Here is an 18,820-nt window from a genome sequence, read left to right as displayed (position 1 = left end):
AACATTGGAGGCGCAGTGCGCCCCCCCCCCAATATAATAAACATTGGTGGCGCAGTGCACCCCCCCTCAATATAATAAACATTGGTGGCGCAGTGGGCAGTGCCAATGAGGGTAAAAAAATAAAAATTAAAATTAACTCACCTCCTCCAATTGATAGTCTCCTGTTCTTTCTTCGGGACCTGTCAAAGGACCTGTGGTGACATCACTGTGCTCATCACATGATCCATCACCATGGTAATGGACCATGTGATGAGCTCAGTGACGTCACCACAGGTCCTGAAGAAAAAACAGGAGACCGGCAGCTACGTGATCAACTGGAGGAGGTGAGTTCATTTTTTTAAATTATTTTTTAACCCTCATTGGCACTTCATACTGAGCCACCAATGTTTCTTATACTGGGGTTTTGGGGGGGGGGGGGGCACTGCGCCACTACTGTTTCTTATACAAATACCGGCACCTGACCTTTGTGACAGGGAGCTGCGATCAGCGGCAGTTAACCCCTCAGGTACCGCACCTGAAGGGTTAACTCATCTGTAGCTGATCGCAGCTCCCTGTCACAAAGGTGATTCCGGCACCTGCCTCCTGTATTTGTATTACAGGTCAGTTATCTTCATTGGTGGCGCAGTGGCCACAGCCCCTCCCCTCCTCTTCCCTTCTCACCTTACTGGCGGAGGCGGCGGCAGCAGCACAGGGGGGGAGGGAGAGACTCCTTCTCCACTGCGCTGCTGAGAAGAACATCGGCGGTGGGGCAGAGAACTATCATCTCCGCTGCCCCGTCGCTGTATTCAATGGCAGAGCTGCGGCGGCAGGTATAGTCGCAAATGGCGACAAGACTAAAAAGTCTTGTCGCCATTTGTAAATTCTAAGTCGCATTGGCGACCATTTTGGTCGCCATCTGGAGCCCTGTAATATGTATACTTTTTTTTTCTTTATGTAAGTTTTACACAATGATTTCTTTTTTGAAGCAAAAAAAATCATGTTTTAGTGTTTCCATAGTCTGAGAGCCATAATTTTTTAAGTTTTTGGGCGATTACCTTGGGTAGGGTATAATTTTTGCAGGATGAGATGACGGTTTTATTGGCACTATTTTGGGGTGCGTGTGACTTTTTGATCGCTTGCTATTACACTTTTTGTGATGTAAGGTGACAAAAAATGGTTTATTTAGCACAGTTTTTATTTTAAATTTTTTACGGTGTTCATCTGAGGGGTTAGGTCATGTGATATTTTTATAGAGCCGGTCGATACGGACGCGGCGATACCTAATATGTATACTTTTTATTTATTTATGTAAGTTTTACACAATAATATCATTTTTGAAACAAAAACTAAATCATGTTTTAGTGTCGCCATAGTCTGAGAGCCATAGTTTTTTCTGTTTTTGGGCGAATATCTTAGGTAGGGTCTCATTTTTTGCGGGATGAGATGACGGTTTGATTGGCACTATTTTAGGGTGCACATGACTTTTTGATCGCTTGCTATTACACTTTTTGTGATGTAAGGTGACAAAAAATTATTTAGCACAGTTTTTATTTTTTACGGTGTTCATCTGAGGGGTTAGGTCATGTGATATTTTTATAGAGCCGGTCGATACGAATGCGGCGATACCTAATATGTATACTTTTTTTATTTACGGTATGTACGTTTTACACAATAATATCATTTTTGAAACAAAAAAAAATGATGCTTTAGTGTCTGCATATTCTGAACCATATTTTTTTTTATTTTTTGAGCGATTATCTTAGGTAGGGTCTCATTTTTTGCGGGATGAGGTGACGGTTAGATTGGCACTATTTTGGTGGGCAAACTCCTTTTTGATCACTTGCTCTTGTACTTTTTGTGATGTAAGGTGACAAAAAATGGTTTCTTTAGCACAGTTTTTATTTTTTACGGTGTTCATCTGAGGGGTTAGGTAATGTGATATTTTTATAGAGCCGGTCGATACGAACGCGGCGATACCTAATATGTATACTCCCCCCCCGCCCTATTTTTTACCAATTTTTTTTAACTTTATTTGGGGAAAATGCCATTTTTGTTTATTTTTACTTGAAATTTTTAATTTTTGGGGGGGAAAACTTTATTTTTTAAACTTTTTTTTCACTTTATTTTTTGTCCCACTTTGGGACTTGAACTTTTGGGGGTCTAATCCTTTGCAATGCATTCCAATACTTCTGTATTGGAATGCATTGGCTATATGAGTAATACTGTGTATTACTCATACAGATTCCGGAGCCTGTGAGATCCAGGGGGCTGGATCTCACAGGCTCGTCACCGGAAGGCAGCGCGATCACATGCCATCGGGTCCCCCCCACAGCTGCATGGGGACCTGATGGCACCGCCACACGCCACCACCGCAATAGATAAAAGCCGCAAACCGCAGGTCTGAATTGACCTGCGGTTTGCGACGATCGCCGACATGGGGGATTCTCGGGACCCCCCCCCGGGCATTTAGCTGAAGTGCCTGCTCAATGATTTGAGCAGGCACCGGCTTCCGATCAGCGCCCACCGCGCGGCGGTGATCAGAAATACACAGGGCGTACAGGTACGCCCTGTGTCCTTAAGTACCAGGACATAAGGGCGTACCTGTACGCCCTATGTCCTGAAGAGGTTAAAGGGGTATTCCGGTTACCATAAATATAACATATGTTTTAGACTAATCCATCATGAATAATTACCTAATATAATGTAAATTCCACATATTTACTGTTCAGTAGTTATAAAAGTGGTTTTCTTCCACTGTGTTTCCTCATAAATTACCATGGCATCGACCTGTAGTTCTGAGCCTTTGCCAGGTCGAGCATGCTCAGTGTGTTGCTATCAATTCTCGTGTGCTGCTGATTACTGAGTAGGGGGCGTGACCGGACTGTGTATCAGGCAGCCAATCAGTAAACAGCAACACTCACAGCAGGAAAGCTAGGGATTGTGGGGATTGTAGTCTTTGTGGGAAGCTCAGGAGCCATGATACTGTCAATGTTGCAGGCTCACACAGGAGCTAGACAAATGGATTGCAAGGTGAACTGAAGCTCTGGTTATATGTATAGGTATGGGTTCTGGTTGGGTCACAGCTTGCAGCCTTAACCCATTCAGGACCCTGACATTTTTCACCTTCCTGCCCAGGCCATTTTTTGCAAATCTGACATGTGTCACTTTATGTAGTGAGAACTTTAAAACGCTTTTACTTATCCAAGCCATTCTGAGACAGTTTTCTCGTCACATATTGTACTTCATGACAGTGGTAAATTTGAGTCAAAATGTTTAATTTTTACTTATAAAAAAAATACCAAATTTACCAAATAATTTGGAAAAATTTGCAATTTTCAAAATTAGAATTTTTCTGCTTTTAAAACAGATAGTGATACTTCCTCAAATAGTTATTACTTTACATTTCCCATAGGTCTACTTCCTGTTTGGATCATTTTTTAAATTCAATTTTCTTTTTTTTTGGAACGTTAGAAGGCTTAGGCTACCTTCACCTGTTTTTGCTGGATCCGGCAGGGTTCAGCAAAAACGCTTCCGTTACTGATAATACAACCATCTGCATCCGTTATGAACGGATCCGGTTGTATTATCTTTAACATAGCCAAGACTTATCCGTCATGAACTCCATTGAAAGTCAACGGGGGACGGATCCGTTTTCTATCGTGTCAGACTTGTATTGTGGGTCCTGAAGGATCCGTCAGCATTCTGAGGTTTGCTCTCCGGTATGAGAACGGAACGGAATGTATTTTGGAGCACTCTGTTCTGTTCAGTTACGTTTTGTTGACATTGACAATTAATGGGTACAAAACGATGATGGATCTCAATACTAGAAAATATTAACGCTAGTGTAAAAATAGCCTTAGAAGTTTAGAAGCAAATCTTCAAATTTTTAAGAACATTTCCAAAACCCAATTTTTAAGGACCAGTTCAGGTCTGAAGTCACTTTTGGGGATTACATAATATAAGCCAAAATTTTACTTTTTTGGCAGATTTTAATCCATTTTTTTCCGCTAACAAAGCAAGGGTTAACAGCCAAACAAAACTCAATATTTATTACCCTGATTCTGTAGTTTACAGAAACACCCCATATGTGGTCGTAATCTGCTGTACGGGCACATGGCAGGGCGTAGAAGGAAAGGAATGCCATTTGGTTTTTTGGAGGGTATGCCATGTCACATTTGAAGACCGCCTGATGTACTCCTACAGTAGAAACTCCAAAAAAGTGACCCTATTTTGGAAACTACGGGATAAGGTGGCAGTTTTGTTGGCACTATTTTAGGGTACATATGATTTTTGGTTGCTCTATACTACATTTTTTGTGAGTAAGGTAACAAAAAATAGCTGTTTTGGCACAGTTTTTATTTTTTTACAGTGTTCATTTGTAGTGTTGAGCGCGAATATTCGAATCGCGAATTTTTTTTGCGAATATCGGCACTTCGCTAATTCGCGAATATTTCGAATATAGTGCTATAAATTCGCAATTTCGAATATTCGTTTTTATTTTTTTTTTTTTTTTTTAATTGTTATATTTTTTCCTTTCCCACTTCCCTAAAGTTGTTCTTACCTGTCCTTTGGATTCCTGGCTTCCTGGCTGCTCCAGTCAGTGCCCGTTGCCGCTTCTGCCGCCTTCCGTGCTCATGGAGCGTCCCCATCTCCATGGGAACGTCTCCATATACTAGAATGTACTGTCGGATTTGAGAATTACGTTGAAATCGCAATTGCGATTAATATAACACGAAATAATCGCATTTGCGATTTCAACGTAATTCTCAAATCCGACAGTACATTCTAGTATATGGAGACGTTCCCATGAGCATGGAATATAGCATTACTAAGTTAAAATCGCAAATGCGATTATTTCGTGTTATATTAATCGCATTTGCGATTTTTTTTTTTTTTTTTTTTTTTACTATGGTTGGCTTCAATGGTAGAATTAGCGAATATGACGAATATATTCGTTATATTCCACAAAACGAATATACGAATATATTCGTTATATTCCACAAAACGAAGATAACGAAGTATTCTGCATCTCAGTTATATCTACCTATTCATCAACTTCGCTAATTCTAGCAATCATATAGGACAGTTTACTATAGAGACAGATAAGTATAATTCGCTATGCGATTATATTACTTTGCTTTTTTATATAAATAGATTATAATAATTATCAGGTATTATAATTATTCTATTTATATTAAAAAAAAAGCAAAGTAATATAATCGCATAGCGAATTATACTTAGCTGTCTCTATAGTAAACTGTCCTATATGATTGCTAGAATTAGCGAAGTTGATGAATAGGTAGATATAACTGAGATGCAGAATACTTCGTTATCTTCGTTTTGTGGAATATGACGAATACATTCGTATATTCGTTTTGTGGAATATAACGAATATATTCGTCATATTCGCTAATTCTACCATTGAAGCCAACCATAGTAAAAAAAAAAAAAAAAAAAAAAATCGCAAATGCGATTAATATAACACGAAATAATCGCATTTGCGATTTTAACTTAGTAATGCTATATTCCATGCTCATGGGAACGTCTCCATATACTAGAATGTACTGTCGGATTTGAGAATTACGTTGAAATCGCAAATGCGATTATTTCGTGTTATATTAATCGCATTTGCGATTTCAATAGGAGAGTAGCCTTTAAGTTTAAAAAAAAAAAAAAAAAAAAAAAAAAAAAAAAATTTTTAAAAATCGCATATGCGATTTTTTAAATCGCATATTATTCGCGATAACTAGCATAATGACGAATATTCGATTTCGACGAATATAAAACGAATATTCTATCGAATATTCGCGAATTTCGTCGAAATCGAATATGGCACCTGCCGCTCATCACTATTCATTTGACAGGTTAGATCATGTGCTATTTTTATAGAGCTGGTTGTGACGGACGTGACAATACCAAATGTGACTACTTTTTTTGGTTGTTTGTTTCATTTTTACATAATAAAGAATTTTTTAAACAAAAAAAATCATGTTTTAGTGTCTCCATATTCTGAGAGCCCTTTTTTTTTTTTGCCCGAATGTTTTATGTAGGGGCAAATTTTTTGCAGGATGAGGTAACGGTTTTATTGGTAATTTTGAGGGGCATGCGCCTTTTTGATCGCTTGGTGTTGCACTTTTTGTGATGTAAGGTGACAAAAAAATTATTGTTTTAGCACAGTTTTTATTTTATTTTTTCTACGGCGTTCAGATGAGGGGGTGGATCAAGTGATATTATCATAGAGCCGGTCGTTATGGACGCAGCAATACCCAATATGTCTGGTTTTCTTCTTTTTTTTTTTATGTTATGTGTTTTATTTTGGGAAATGTATATATATTTTTTTTTTTTTGGAAACGTAATTTCAACTTCTGGGGTCTGGTCCCCTCTGCAATGCATTACAATACATCCTATATTGTAATACATTGCATGTCAGCTTGTATGCTTACAGCCTGCCTTGGAGACCCAGCCTAAGGGCTGGATCTAACAGGCTTCCATAGAAGGCAAGCTCCGATGCCTATGGAAGGCATCGGGCTTGCCTTCTCTGCCATCAGGTCCCTGCCACGGACCCGATGGAGATGCGGAGGGCACCCGTACCCTCCGCATGCTGTGGTCAGCTTTGACCACGGCATACAAGGGGTTAATATGCCCGGCATCGGTGTCTTCACCGATGCCGGAGTATGCAGCAGGGGCCTGGCTGTCAGTGACTGCCGGGTCCTTGCCGTTGATCGGGGGGCCGCAGCTCCTGCACCCTCCCGATCAGCCCGCCGTATATGTACGGCGTTGGTCCTTAAGTCACGTCCACCAGCGCCGCACATGTACGGTGGGGGTCTTTAAGGGGTTAAGGCAGTTTAAAAAAAGTTTTGTTACTTTACCGAAATACCAATTTAAGTTAAAGGGCTATTCCGGTTTCCATTTATTATCCCCTACTGGATAGGAGATAACTCATTGGTGGGGGTCTGGCTGCTGGGACCTCCACCAATTATGAGAAAGGGTCCCATTCCCACCTCTGAATGTACTAAGCTACGGAGAGGCATTCATTCTCTTCTCTATAAGATTGGGGGGCAGAACCCCTGTTTTCGGAATTGGTGAGGGTCCCACAGGTTGGACTACCACCAATCAGATCAATATTCAATATCTAATGGATAATGGATAAGGAGCAACTTGTAGTAATCAGAATATTCCTTTAAAGGGATTCTGCCATCCGGATTTTAGCTACAGAGCTTTTTACATCATCACATCAGTCTCCTCGATCTAGATAAATATATACTAGTCTTACCCCCATATGTCTGGTCATTTAGGCTAAAAAATAAATTGTATTCATATGCTAATTATCTCTCTAAGGAGCCCAAGGGGCTGTCCCTCTAGGCGTTGGAGCCCAGTCGCGCCGCTTATCTTGGAGCCCAGCACCGCCCCGCTGTTAATTATTCACTCCTCTCCTCGATGCTCTCTCCCCGCTGCAGACAGCTGGCGAATGCGAGCTTGATTCAGTGAGGCTGCTACCAGGACACCGCGCGGGCCCGGACGAGTGGATCCAGGGCGCATGCGTGAGATTATGGTGCACTAGAAAAAAATCAGCGAGGAGAGGAGTGAATAATTAACAGTGGGGCGGTGCTGGGCTCCAACGGCCAGAGAGACAGCCCCTTGGGCTCCTTAGAAAGGTAATTAGCATATGAATAAAAGTGATTTTTAGCTAAAATGACCAGACATGTTGGGGTAAGACTAGTATATCTTACACTAAATCGAGGTGACTTATGTGATGATGTAAAAAGCTCTGTAGCTAAAATCCTGATGACAGAATCCCTTTAAGGCCTCATGCACACGACAGTGTTTTTTCACTGTCAGTGATTTGGCTTCAGTGGTCCGTATCAGATTTTGCTTCAGTTGTGTTTCCTTGTGTCTTCCTTTTTTTTTTTTGTGTGACGGGGGAAAAAAAAGGAAGGTTAATGAAAAGTGTAATTTTATTGCACCAAGGTCTTGTAGAAAAAAACGGACACGGACGTGGACATGTATGACATACCAGTTGTGCATCCGTCTTTTTTTGACGGACCCATTGACTTGAATGGGTCCGTCCTCCGTTTTCCACTGACAAGAATAGGACAGGTTATATATTTTTTTGACGGACTGGAATCACGGATCACGGACGCGGAGAAAAAACTGAGGACTATCAGTTTTTTTTCACAGCTCCATAGTGACCTCCGCTAAACTGTGAAAAATGACGGAACGGACGCGGATGCACACAACAGTTGTGTGCATGAGACCTAAAGGGGATGTCCCAAAAGTGTTTTTTTTTTTTTTTAAACATGCTTTGAATGCATACCAATCCTTCACGGCTCTCATCCCGGTGATTACCAGGTTCCCTGCTCACCTCTGGACACATCAGTAAATTACCGTCTGACGTTCCTTGACCAGGTATTTACTGTCTGTCAAGAGGGAGCAGGAAGTAGAGACAAGCAGAAGACCTGTGAAGTGTTGCAACAGGAGTGGTTGGGGATTGGTGATTAGATGTTAGAAATCAGATAGTGAAAATAAATGATATAAACTGCTTACCTGACATCTTTTTCAAGCTTTGAAATCTGGTCCTTAAGAGAATCTATTTGGGTATCTCGTTGACGCACAGATTCAATGAGGTATTGGTACGGCTGGTGAACTTGACCTAAGAGGGAGTTTGTTCTATCCAACTATAAAATGTGTAAAAAATAAAAGTTATGGATGCAATTCATAATTTGCGTTTAGATTTGTCTAGGCATTTCTAAAATCTTCAGCCTTCTCCATGCCAATTTCAACAATGGCTACTACTTCAACCTCTATCTTAAAGGGACGATCTGAGATTTTGATATTGATGGCCTATCCTCACTATAGTTCATGAATATCAGATTGGTAGGGGTCTGACTCCAGGCATCCCCACTAATCAGCTGTTTGAAGAGCCCATGGCATGCGTCACGGCCTCTTCCTAGGCTAGTGATGTCACTCTCATTGGTCACGTGGCCTAGGCGTGGCTTAGTCCCATTTGAGTGGGGAGGCAACGTTGCTCAGAGGAGCGCCACAGCCTCTTTAAGCGGCTGATTGGCTGGGGTGCTGGGATTTGGGTCGCCACCAATAAGATACTGGTGACCTATCCAGAGCATAGGTCATCAATATAAAACATCTGGACCACCCCTTTAATGTTTTGACCCCGCACAAGAAGATGAGAAATATGAAACTCGTCTGTATTTCAGAGAGTAATCACGGACAAGTTTTTTTTAACAGACTGCGTATGAATGGCATCCGTGTTTAATCAGATTTTCTTTTTGCTTGAATAAGTCAGATTTGTGGAAAAATCAAAGACGGACGGTGCATGCTGTCATGTTATCTGCATGGAAAATCAGACATTGACAATAATGGGTCAGTGTCCGGTCCAGGGGCTGTCCATTCAGCACATGCACAGCACACAGACATGAACATTACCTGCCTGTACCTACAGTTTTTGCTGTAGGTAAATATTTTTATAACACTTTCTACATTTGTACTGTAAAATATTTGATGAAGTTATAATATCACGTTATTGAATAACTATGTTGGCGTCAACTCAGGAACCCAATATGAGAACATGTTTGCTAAGTTAATGAGCTATTCTGAGTCACTATTACCAATACACGTTTACTAACTCAGGGTGGAGGATTCTTAAAGGTACAGGACAAATTACGTACGGGGGCAGAACATTAATATTATTTTATTCAAGTTCCTTAATTAAGTGAATTATCACAGCATCAATATTAGGGTAAGATAGCACTCAATCACAATGTAAAGACTGACTTCAAACTATTAACCATTCCTTGTAAGATCTTTCATTTTTCTTTTTCCGTTTAAACCCAGGTAAAATTTATTTAACAAATCCACTAGCAATAGCCTGAAGAAGTCAACCAAATCAAATATTCAACATGACTGGTGATCTTGAAGAAGATCTTCAAAGGTTGGAATTGATGCTGAGTTAATTAAAGGGAATGTGCCACCTAGAATTGTTTCTGACAGTTAAAACCAGATAGTCACATATCATTTTTTTCTCATTTGTTTTATTTTGTAATTACAGATTATTTTATTCTATTCTTTTCTGAACATAATTATGGAGGCAGCCATCTTGAGTTAACAGCATTTACAGACATGTTTTACAGGGGTCACCATGGAACAGAATAGACTGGAAGAGATTCATTGGGGGACATTTACTAATGGCATTACGCCACTATAGTGATTATGGCCATATGTGCACCATAATCTTCGACTTATTAAGCTTCTCAGCACATTACCAAAGTGCTGAGAAATATGTGTTGGGGGGGGGGGGGATTAATGGAAGGGGGCTTCACGCCGCCTATCAGATTCATTATAACTTTTGCCAGAAAGCGGAGTGAGCCATAACTGAAGTCTAGAATTCAGTATTTGGAGCATGGCAGGGCAGAGATGTGCCTACGGTAATTTATTAATAAGCATCTCACACCAGTGCAGGGAGATCAAGACTGGCAGATGGGTATGCCAGTTTTCATAAATTCCCCTCATTAATTTCTATGGGACAGTTTTCTAGGCATGCCCTGTGACCTGTGCAGAGGTCAGGAGGGAGGTGATAGGCTGGGACGTCACCTATTGTAAATGGTGGATCTTTTTTTTGTATTATTGATTTACCTGTATTTGGGGCTGATTACCATTTCTGTAATACCTTTTTATAATAAAATAAATGAACTCTGGCATCTACAGCTGATATACTTCACTTTGTATAGCAGCTGCAGAAACCTATTCTGTGATAAAACTCTCAGACTGGTCTTCTGAAGTCTCATTCTCCGGCACCCCTCTAACCTCTCCTCTAAGCTGATTTATGCCAAAATCAAGATTAAAGTGTAACTGCCATTTCACTACCAAAAATTAAATTCCTAGCATATGTGATGCTGAAGGGAAGGTATTCATGAAGCCTTATTTTACCTTTCTGATGGCTGTATGTAGCCTTTAGCAACCCTATTTCTCTGCCTCTATTTCAGCATCTTCCTAAGATGGCCTCTGCTGCACTTCCTGTGGTGATCTTTGCCCTGTCCTTAAGGCCATCCTGTATTTCCCTCACTTCCCATAACCCATTGCTCTCCTTACATGAACTAGTAGGACCAATCAGAATGCAGATAACCTCACCCACTTCCCCAGAGCAGTGTGTATCTTCTCACATACAGCTAACCAGAGACAGACAAGACCAATCAGAATGCAGATAACCTCCACCACTACCCCAATGCAGTGTGTATCCTCTCACATGTAGCTAACAAGAGACAGATAAGACCAATCAGAATGCAGATAACCTCACCCACTTCCCCAGAGCAGTGTGTATCTTCTCACATACAGCTAACCAGAGACAGACAAGACCAATCAGAATGCAGATAACCTCACCCACTTCCCCAGAGCAGTGTGTATCCTCTCACATACAGCTAGACAGACAAGACCAATCAGAATGCAGATAACCTCCCCCACTACCCCAGAGCAGTGTGCATCATCTCACATACAGCTAAAGAAAGACAAGCCCTGCAATTACATGAAATCAGTAAGCATTTGTTTTAGCCTCTTAATAGTCACCTGTCAGCTCTGCAGCTGCTCCCCCATTCTCCTCCACACTGACAGGGATGGGGGGCTGCTTTAGCTGCTCATATCTCTGGTTTGGTGACAGCAATATGTTTAGTACAGAGGAAGAGATCGCTGATAGAAATTAGGATGCTGTGAATGCAGCTGAAAGTGAAAATAAAAGCAGATTTATCCGCGATTATTCCAAACTCGATTTCTAACAGTGATTTCTCCTCTCTTGGATTGGACTTTAGCTGTCATTCTGGTCTTGTATGAAAACCTGGCATGTTTGTAGCTGCTACCATTCAGAAGATGTCACCATCTAAAGCAGTCTTCCCCCCTCCACTTTCTGCCCGAGCCCAGGCACTCAGGGCTGTGCTCCTCCTCCGAGTGCTCTCCCCTCTCTTGTTAATAATACAGAGAAGACGGTTGCACATGACAACACTGTTAAAAAAAGAGGCGGCAGAATAGGAAAGTAGCACACATTTCTGGGAGTTATCATCAGGTAAAACTGAAAATGATTACATTTTAAAGCACAAAAGCATTTATACAGCAGCGTATACTATACCAATAGGGTATATATAAAAAATAAAATGAAACGACAGTTACACTTTAAGAATAAATCAGTTTAGAACAGGACAGCTATCTGCAGCTGCCATACAGTGTGAAATATAGCTGCTGTAGCCAAATGGTGCAAAATGTTTAATTAAAAAAAGTGTGGTAAACTCAAAATACATGTAAATCACCCTCCCGGAAATAGCACTTTTTCTTCATTGCCTTATTTTTTATTTATTTTTGAGCTTAGTGATTTCAGCTAAATTTCAGCTTTAAATTGAATGTGAATCAGAAAATGACCTATTGCTTAACCACTTCACAACCGTCCATATGGGTAGATGTTTATCTCTGAATGGATGTTCTGGAACGTCCATTCAGAGATGGCAGCTGCACGCTAATGTCTGGGGCTACTAGTCCCAGTTACAGGAGAAATCAATAGTAAAAAAAAAAAAAAAGTTAAATGTCCCTCAAAAGTCTTGTATGAACTTATGGGGGACGCAAAGTGTAAAATAAAAAATAAATAAAGAGTTTTAAAAGAAAAAAAAAATATTTCACATGTAAAAAATAAATAAAAAATTCCCTAAAAAAATAAAATAAAATACATATTTGTTATTACCGCATCTGTAACCACCGGCTCTATAAATATATCACATGATCCACCCCATACGATAAACACCATAAAAAAAAAAAAAAAACTGTTTTTTGTTCCCTTACATCACAAAATGTGATGCATCACCATAGTGATGGATCATGTGATGGACCATGTGATGAGTGCAGTGACTTCACCACAGGTCCTTTTCCTCCTGTTCATCAAAGAAGACGACAAAAGAGAAGCCGGGCTGCGCGAACAAGTGGATGAGGGGAGCTAAATTATTATTTTATATTTTTTTTTAACCCCTCCATCCCTATTTTACTAAGAATTCTGTATTAAAAATGCAATTATTTTCCCTTATAACCATGTTATAAGGGAAAATAAGAAAATCTACACAACACCTAACCCAAACCTGAACTTCTGTGAAGAAGTCCGGGTTCGGGATAGGGTACCAAACGTGCCGATTTTTCTCACGCGCATGCAAAATGCATTAAACCGCTTTGCACTCGCGCAGACAAATCGTGCATTTTCCTGCGACGCACCCGCATCTTATCTGGCCCTTACACGCGATGCCCGTGTGAGATAGGCCTAAAGGGTTAACAAAGTTAGTAAAATCGGTTTTGAGTAACTTGAGGGGTGTAGTTTCTACAATGGGGTCATTTATGGGGTGTTTCCACTATGTAAGCCCCACAAAGTGACTTTAGACCTGAACTGGTCCTTAAAAAGTGGGTTTTGGAAATTTTCTTAAATATTTTAAAAATTGCTTATAAAATTGTAAGCCTTCTAACAGCCTAAAAATATCAAATTATGCCAACAAAGTAGACATATGAGGAATGTTAAGTAATAAATATTTTATGAGGTATCACTTTCTTTTTATATAAAGCAGAGTAATTGAAATTTTGAAAATTGCTAATTTTTTGGTAAATTTGGGATTATTTTATAAATAAAGGTGAATTATACACTGTCATGAAGTACAATGTGTCAGGAGAAAACAGTCTCAGAATGGCTTAGGGCTCTTTCACACTTGCGTTCTTGTCTTCCGGCATAGAGTTCCATCGTCGGGGCTCTATGCCGGAAGAATCCTGATCAGGATTATCCCTATGCATTCTGAATGGAGTGAAATCCGTTCAGGATGCATCAGGATGTCTTCAGTTCCGGAACGGAACGTTTTTTGGCCGGAGAAAATACCGCAGCATGCTGCGCTTTTTACTCCGGCCAAAAATCCTGAACACTTGCCGCAAGGCCGGATCCGGAATGAATGCCCATTGAAAGGCATTGATCCGGATCCGGCCTTAAGCTAAACGTCGTTTCGGCGCATTGCCGGATATGACGTTTAGCTTTTTCTCAATGGTTACCATGGCTGCCGAGACGCTAAAGTCCTGGCAGCCATGGTGAAGTGTAGCGGGGAGCGGGGGAGCAGCATACTTACCGTCCGTGCGGCTCCCGGGGCGCTCCAGAGTGACGGCAGGGCGCCCCAGGCGCATGGATGACGTGATCGCATGGCACGTCATCCATGCGCATGGGGCGCTCTGACGTCATTCTGGAGAGCCCCGGGAGCCGCACGGACTGTAAGTATGCCGCTCCCCCGCTCCCACTACTACTATGGCAACCAGGACTTTAATAGCGTCCTGGCTGCCATAGTAACACTGAAAGCATTTTGAAGACGGATCAGTCTTCAAATGCTTTCAGTACACTTGCGAAAGAGGCCTTAGATAAGTAAAAGATTTCCAAAGTTATTACTACATAAAGTGACACATGTCAAATTTGCAAAATTAGCCTCTGTCAGGAAGGGGGTAAATGGCCCAGATATGAAGTGGTTAAATCACATTTTTATGTTTAACATATTTTTAAAGACATTTTGATGATGTTATTTAAAATTTTTCATGTTAATATCTATATTAAAAGAGGCTCTGTCACCAGGATGACCCCTATACAACCAGGCATATAAGCCTGGTAGAGTTGATCCAGCTGAGTAAAACAATACCTTTCTTTGTAGTATAGGTGTCCGCGTTCAGGAGATATTATCACTTTTCTTTTTATGCAAATGAGCTATTGGAGCATGAAGAGGCAGGTTTATGTGGTTTGTGCACTGCTCCAGCGAAGCCCCTGGTGATCCATACCGATGCCTCCATCTTTATTAACACGCCCTCCGAACCTTAGATTGATCGCTCCTGCCTGCGCACTGGTTCCCTAGCAAGGCGCGTGCATACCAAGTCTTCTGCTGCTTTCCGAGCAGTAAAGATGATTAGTGCACACGTGCTGTTGACATCACTGAACCCGGAAGTGGAGGTGACAGAGCCTCCGTAACCATAAAAACCTTAAAATCCTGCAGTTTTAGCACTGGCCACAAAGCCTAATAAGGCTGATCTGAACAGATCACATTACTGCAGTTACCTACTTAGTTGTCATTTTAATCCTGCCTGTGATGATATCACCTCTGTGTATAGATAAGACAGGATTCACCATCTATCTATTCTTTCACTGTACAATGACCTTCTGCACAGGTCACACAGCATGCCTAGAAAACTCTCTCATAGAAGTCAATGAGGTCAGCTACTGACCATAATGTCTAAGGCCTATGGGGCTGCCGGAAAGGTATTTTCTTAAAGCTTACTAAATGCTATTACAAACACATGCAAGCTCAGGCTACCATAATCAAGTTCAGGAAATAGAATAAATAAATATGCAAACAGAAAATAAAATCAGATTAGAAAGGTTTTAACTGGCGGATACATTTTTTGGCGGCACATTTCCTTTACAGACTAAGAGGGAGTGCTGATAAGTCCTTAGTTTTGCGATCTTAATTTTTTTCACATCATTGAAAGTTATATAACTTGAGTTCAATCTTTGCAATACTTTGTAAGCAAATTTTGGCATGATATCATGTTCAGTTCTTATGTTATCCAGGTTTGAAGACAACATGGCAGAGTCTGCAGCAGATTTCCATGAAAAAAGAGAGCAGGCCAGGGATGAAGTTCCTGTTTCTGAAAGGGATGTCAGTCAAAGACATTTAAATGATAACTGTCATTTTTTATTTTATTTGCTAGTTTATTAGGACTAGGCATGTATACCTGAGTTAGTCTGTCAATGATCGTCAAAAGATCTGTAATTACCTTACAATAACAGCTTTCATTAATGTCCTCTGTCCCTTTCCACTCCTCCCTTAAAAGACTGTTGCTATGGCTCATCTGTCTCCAGCTAGGAAGACAGAGGGGCGGTCCTTCACAATGCATGCCTGCACTAGGCTTTAGAGTGAGGAGGTGTGTCTCTCAGTAATCCAATCTGACTGGCTGGCAGGAATCTGCTGGCTACAGCAAGTTTGTATGTGACCTGAGGGAATGCAGTTTTGGCCTCAGAGAACTGGCAGAGGAGCCATCTTGAGAAGATCCTCATAATGCAGGACTCAAAACAGCTGTAACTAAGTGGGAAACTCAAGGAAAACAGTGGTAAGTGAAGAAACTAAAGATTGCTTTATGCATAAGGCTGCTGAAGCAGTAACATATGCTAAAATTGATTTTTTGATGAAAATATGAGTTATCCTTTAAGGTGCACATATTAGGCAACAAATGCCCTTCGTGTTCCACTGTGAAAAATTGGGTTGCCGAATTTAAAACCAGCTAGTTCAATATCCTTGATAAAGACCATTTCTGGGAGACCTTTAGTGGTGACCATAGATGACATCCATAAATTTCTGCTTTGTAGACAGCCTCTGAACATTTCCAGATAAAGAGTTTGGTCCATAAATTACGACTTGGACATGAGGGAAGTGTCTGCCAAGTTGGTCCCGAAATGTTTGTCAGCAAATCAAAAGAGTGCCCGAGGGCAAGCATCTCAGTGTATTTTACAGTGTTTTCAGAAGGATGCTGATACAGTCCTGTCCGAATAGAGACAACGGATGCGATGTGGATTTTTATGTATTATCCTGAGTGAAACACCTCAAAAGGAACCAATTTGACATTTCTGATGAAAACTGCATTGAATGCCACTCAGCCAAAAGAACTCTATCTAGATGGGTTGAAGAAGTTGCAACACCACAGTCAGAAGTGCATTGATATCCGAGGGGACTACGGTATGTAGAATAACTTAAAGAGTTCTATCTCAATTTTTTGTGTTCAAAGCCTCGGACTTATCAGCAGCCCTTCATAGTAACATTTTTCCCCCTCTGTGTAGGAGACCTTATGAACAGGTCTTAATATTCCACTGAAAGTAAAAATCCTGAATTTAAGTTTGACAGTTATAACTTAATGGTTTTCAAGATACTGTTATGTGAAAGCAAGCAAATATCAGTGTTCTATGGGACAAAAGAGCTGGAGAACATTGGCCATGCCAGGAAAGCAAACAGATACAAGGCTGTGTTTGCACTGTTCTCTATTCAGTGACACATTTTTATTTAAAGATTTCAAATGCTCACGTGCTGTTCCATGTACTGAATAATTAAAAAAATGTGCCATTCAATCTTGAATTATACAGACATGTCCACATATAAAAAAAAGACATACAGTGCCTTAAAGTATTCATATCCCTTGAACTTTTCCACATTTTTTCACGTTACACCCACAAACCTAAATGTATTTTATTAGGATTTTATTTGATAGAGCAACACAAAGTAGCAAGTATGTGTGAAGTGAAAAGAAAATGATGCATGAATTTAATTTTTTTTTATAAATACAAATCTGGAAAATGTGGCATACATTTATATTCAGCCCCCCTGAGTCAATATTTTGTAGGACAACCTTTCGCTGTAACTAAGGGTCCATTCACACGTCCGTTGTTTCTTTCCTGATCTGTTCCGTTTTTTGTGGAACAGATCTGGACCCATTCATTTTCAATGGGTCCTGAAAAAAAAAAATCGGACAGCACAATGTCTGATTTTTTTTCAGGACCCATTGAAAATGAATGGGTACAGATCTGGTCCGCAAAAAACGGAACAGATCAGGAAAGAAACAACGGATGTGTGAATGGACCCTTAAGCTGCAAGACTTTTGGGGTATGTCTCTACCAGCTTTGCACATCTAGAGGCTGACATTTTTGCCCATTCTTCTTTGCAAAATAGCTCAAGCTCGGTCAGATTGGATGGAGAATGTCTGTGAACACAATTTTCAAGTCTTGCCACAGATTCTCAATGAGATTTAGGTCTGGACTTTGACTAGGCCATTCTAACACATGAATATGCTTTGATCTAAACCAGGGATGTCAAACTCGTGGCCCTCCAGCTGTTGCAAAACTACAACTCCCATCATGCCTGGGCTTACTACAGCTATCAGGGAATGATGGGAGTTGTAGTTTTGCAACATCTGGAGGGCCATGAGTTTGACATCCATGATCTAAACCATTCCATTGCAGCTCTGGCTGTATGTTTAGAATTTTTGCCCTGCTGGAAGGTGAACCTCCGCCCCAGTCTTAAGTTTTTTGCAGCCTCTAGCCCGTTTCACATGGTTAGTATTTGTAAGCCAAAACGAGAAGTTGAACCTACAGAGAAAAGGTAAAATAGAAATATTTGTGCCTCTTCTGTGTTTTGGATCCACCCCTGGTTTTGGAATACAAATACTGATGCAAAAATACTGACCAAATACTAACCGTGTGAAAGGACTCTAAGGTCCCTTTCATACAAGCGAGTTTTCCGCGCGGCGTGACGTGAACGCATAGCACCCGCACTGAATCCTGACCAATTCATTTCAATGGGGCTGTGTACATGAGTGTTGTTTTTCACGCATCAGTTCTGCAGTGCGTGAAAATCGCAGCATGTTCTATATTCTGCGTTTTTCGCGCAGCCCTGGCCCCATAAGAAGTGAATAGGGCTGCGTGAAAAACGCATTGCATCTGCAAGCAAGTGCGGGTGCGGTGCGTTTTTCTCTGATGATTGCTAAGAGATGTTGTTTGTAAACATTCAGTTTTTTATCACGCGCGTGAAAAACGCATCAAAACGCATTGCACCCGCACAGAAAAAACTGAACAACTAAACGCAATCGCAGACAAAACTGACTGAACTTGCTTGCAAAATAGTGCGAGTTTCACTGAACGCACTCTGAACGCATCCGGCCCCAATCCGCAACACCCGTTTGAAACCAGCCTAAGGGCTCTTTCAAACCTGCGTTCTTTTCTTCCAGCATAGAGTTCCGTCGTCGGGGCTCTATG

General features: G+C 40.9%; 1 protein-coding gene across 1 annotated transcript in view; it reads right to left on the bottom strand.

The window, feature by feature from the left end:
* Positions 1–18,820, bottom strand: part of PIBF1 (progesterone immunomodulatory binding factor 1) — a 241,984-nt gene that overhangs the window by 79,844 nt on the left and 143,320 nt on the right. The window contains exon 15 of the mRNA XM_044285104.1: positions 8,524–8,654. Coding sequence (XP_044141039.1) covers positions 8,524–8,654 — 131 coding nt within the window. The remainder of the gene's footprint in view (positions 1–8,523; positions 8,655–18,820) is intronic.

This window comes from Bufo gargarizans, chromosome 3 (assembly GCF_014858855.1).
Source record: "Bufo gargarizans isolate SCDJY-AF-19 chromosome 3, ASM1485885v1, whole genome shotgun sequence".
Classification (NCBI taxonomy): Eukaryota; Metazoa; Chordata; class Amphibia; order Anura; family Bufonidae; genus Bufo; species Bufo gargarizans.
Note: the sequence above shows the minus strand (reverse complement) of the source record. Positions and strands in the feature narration are given on the sequence as shown.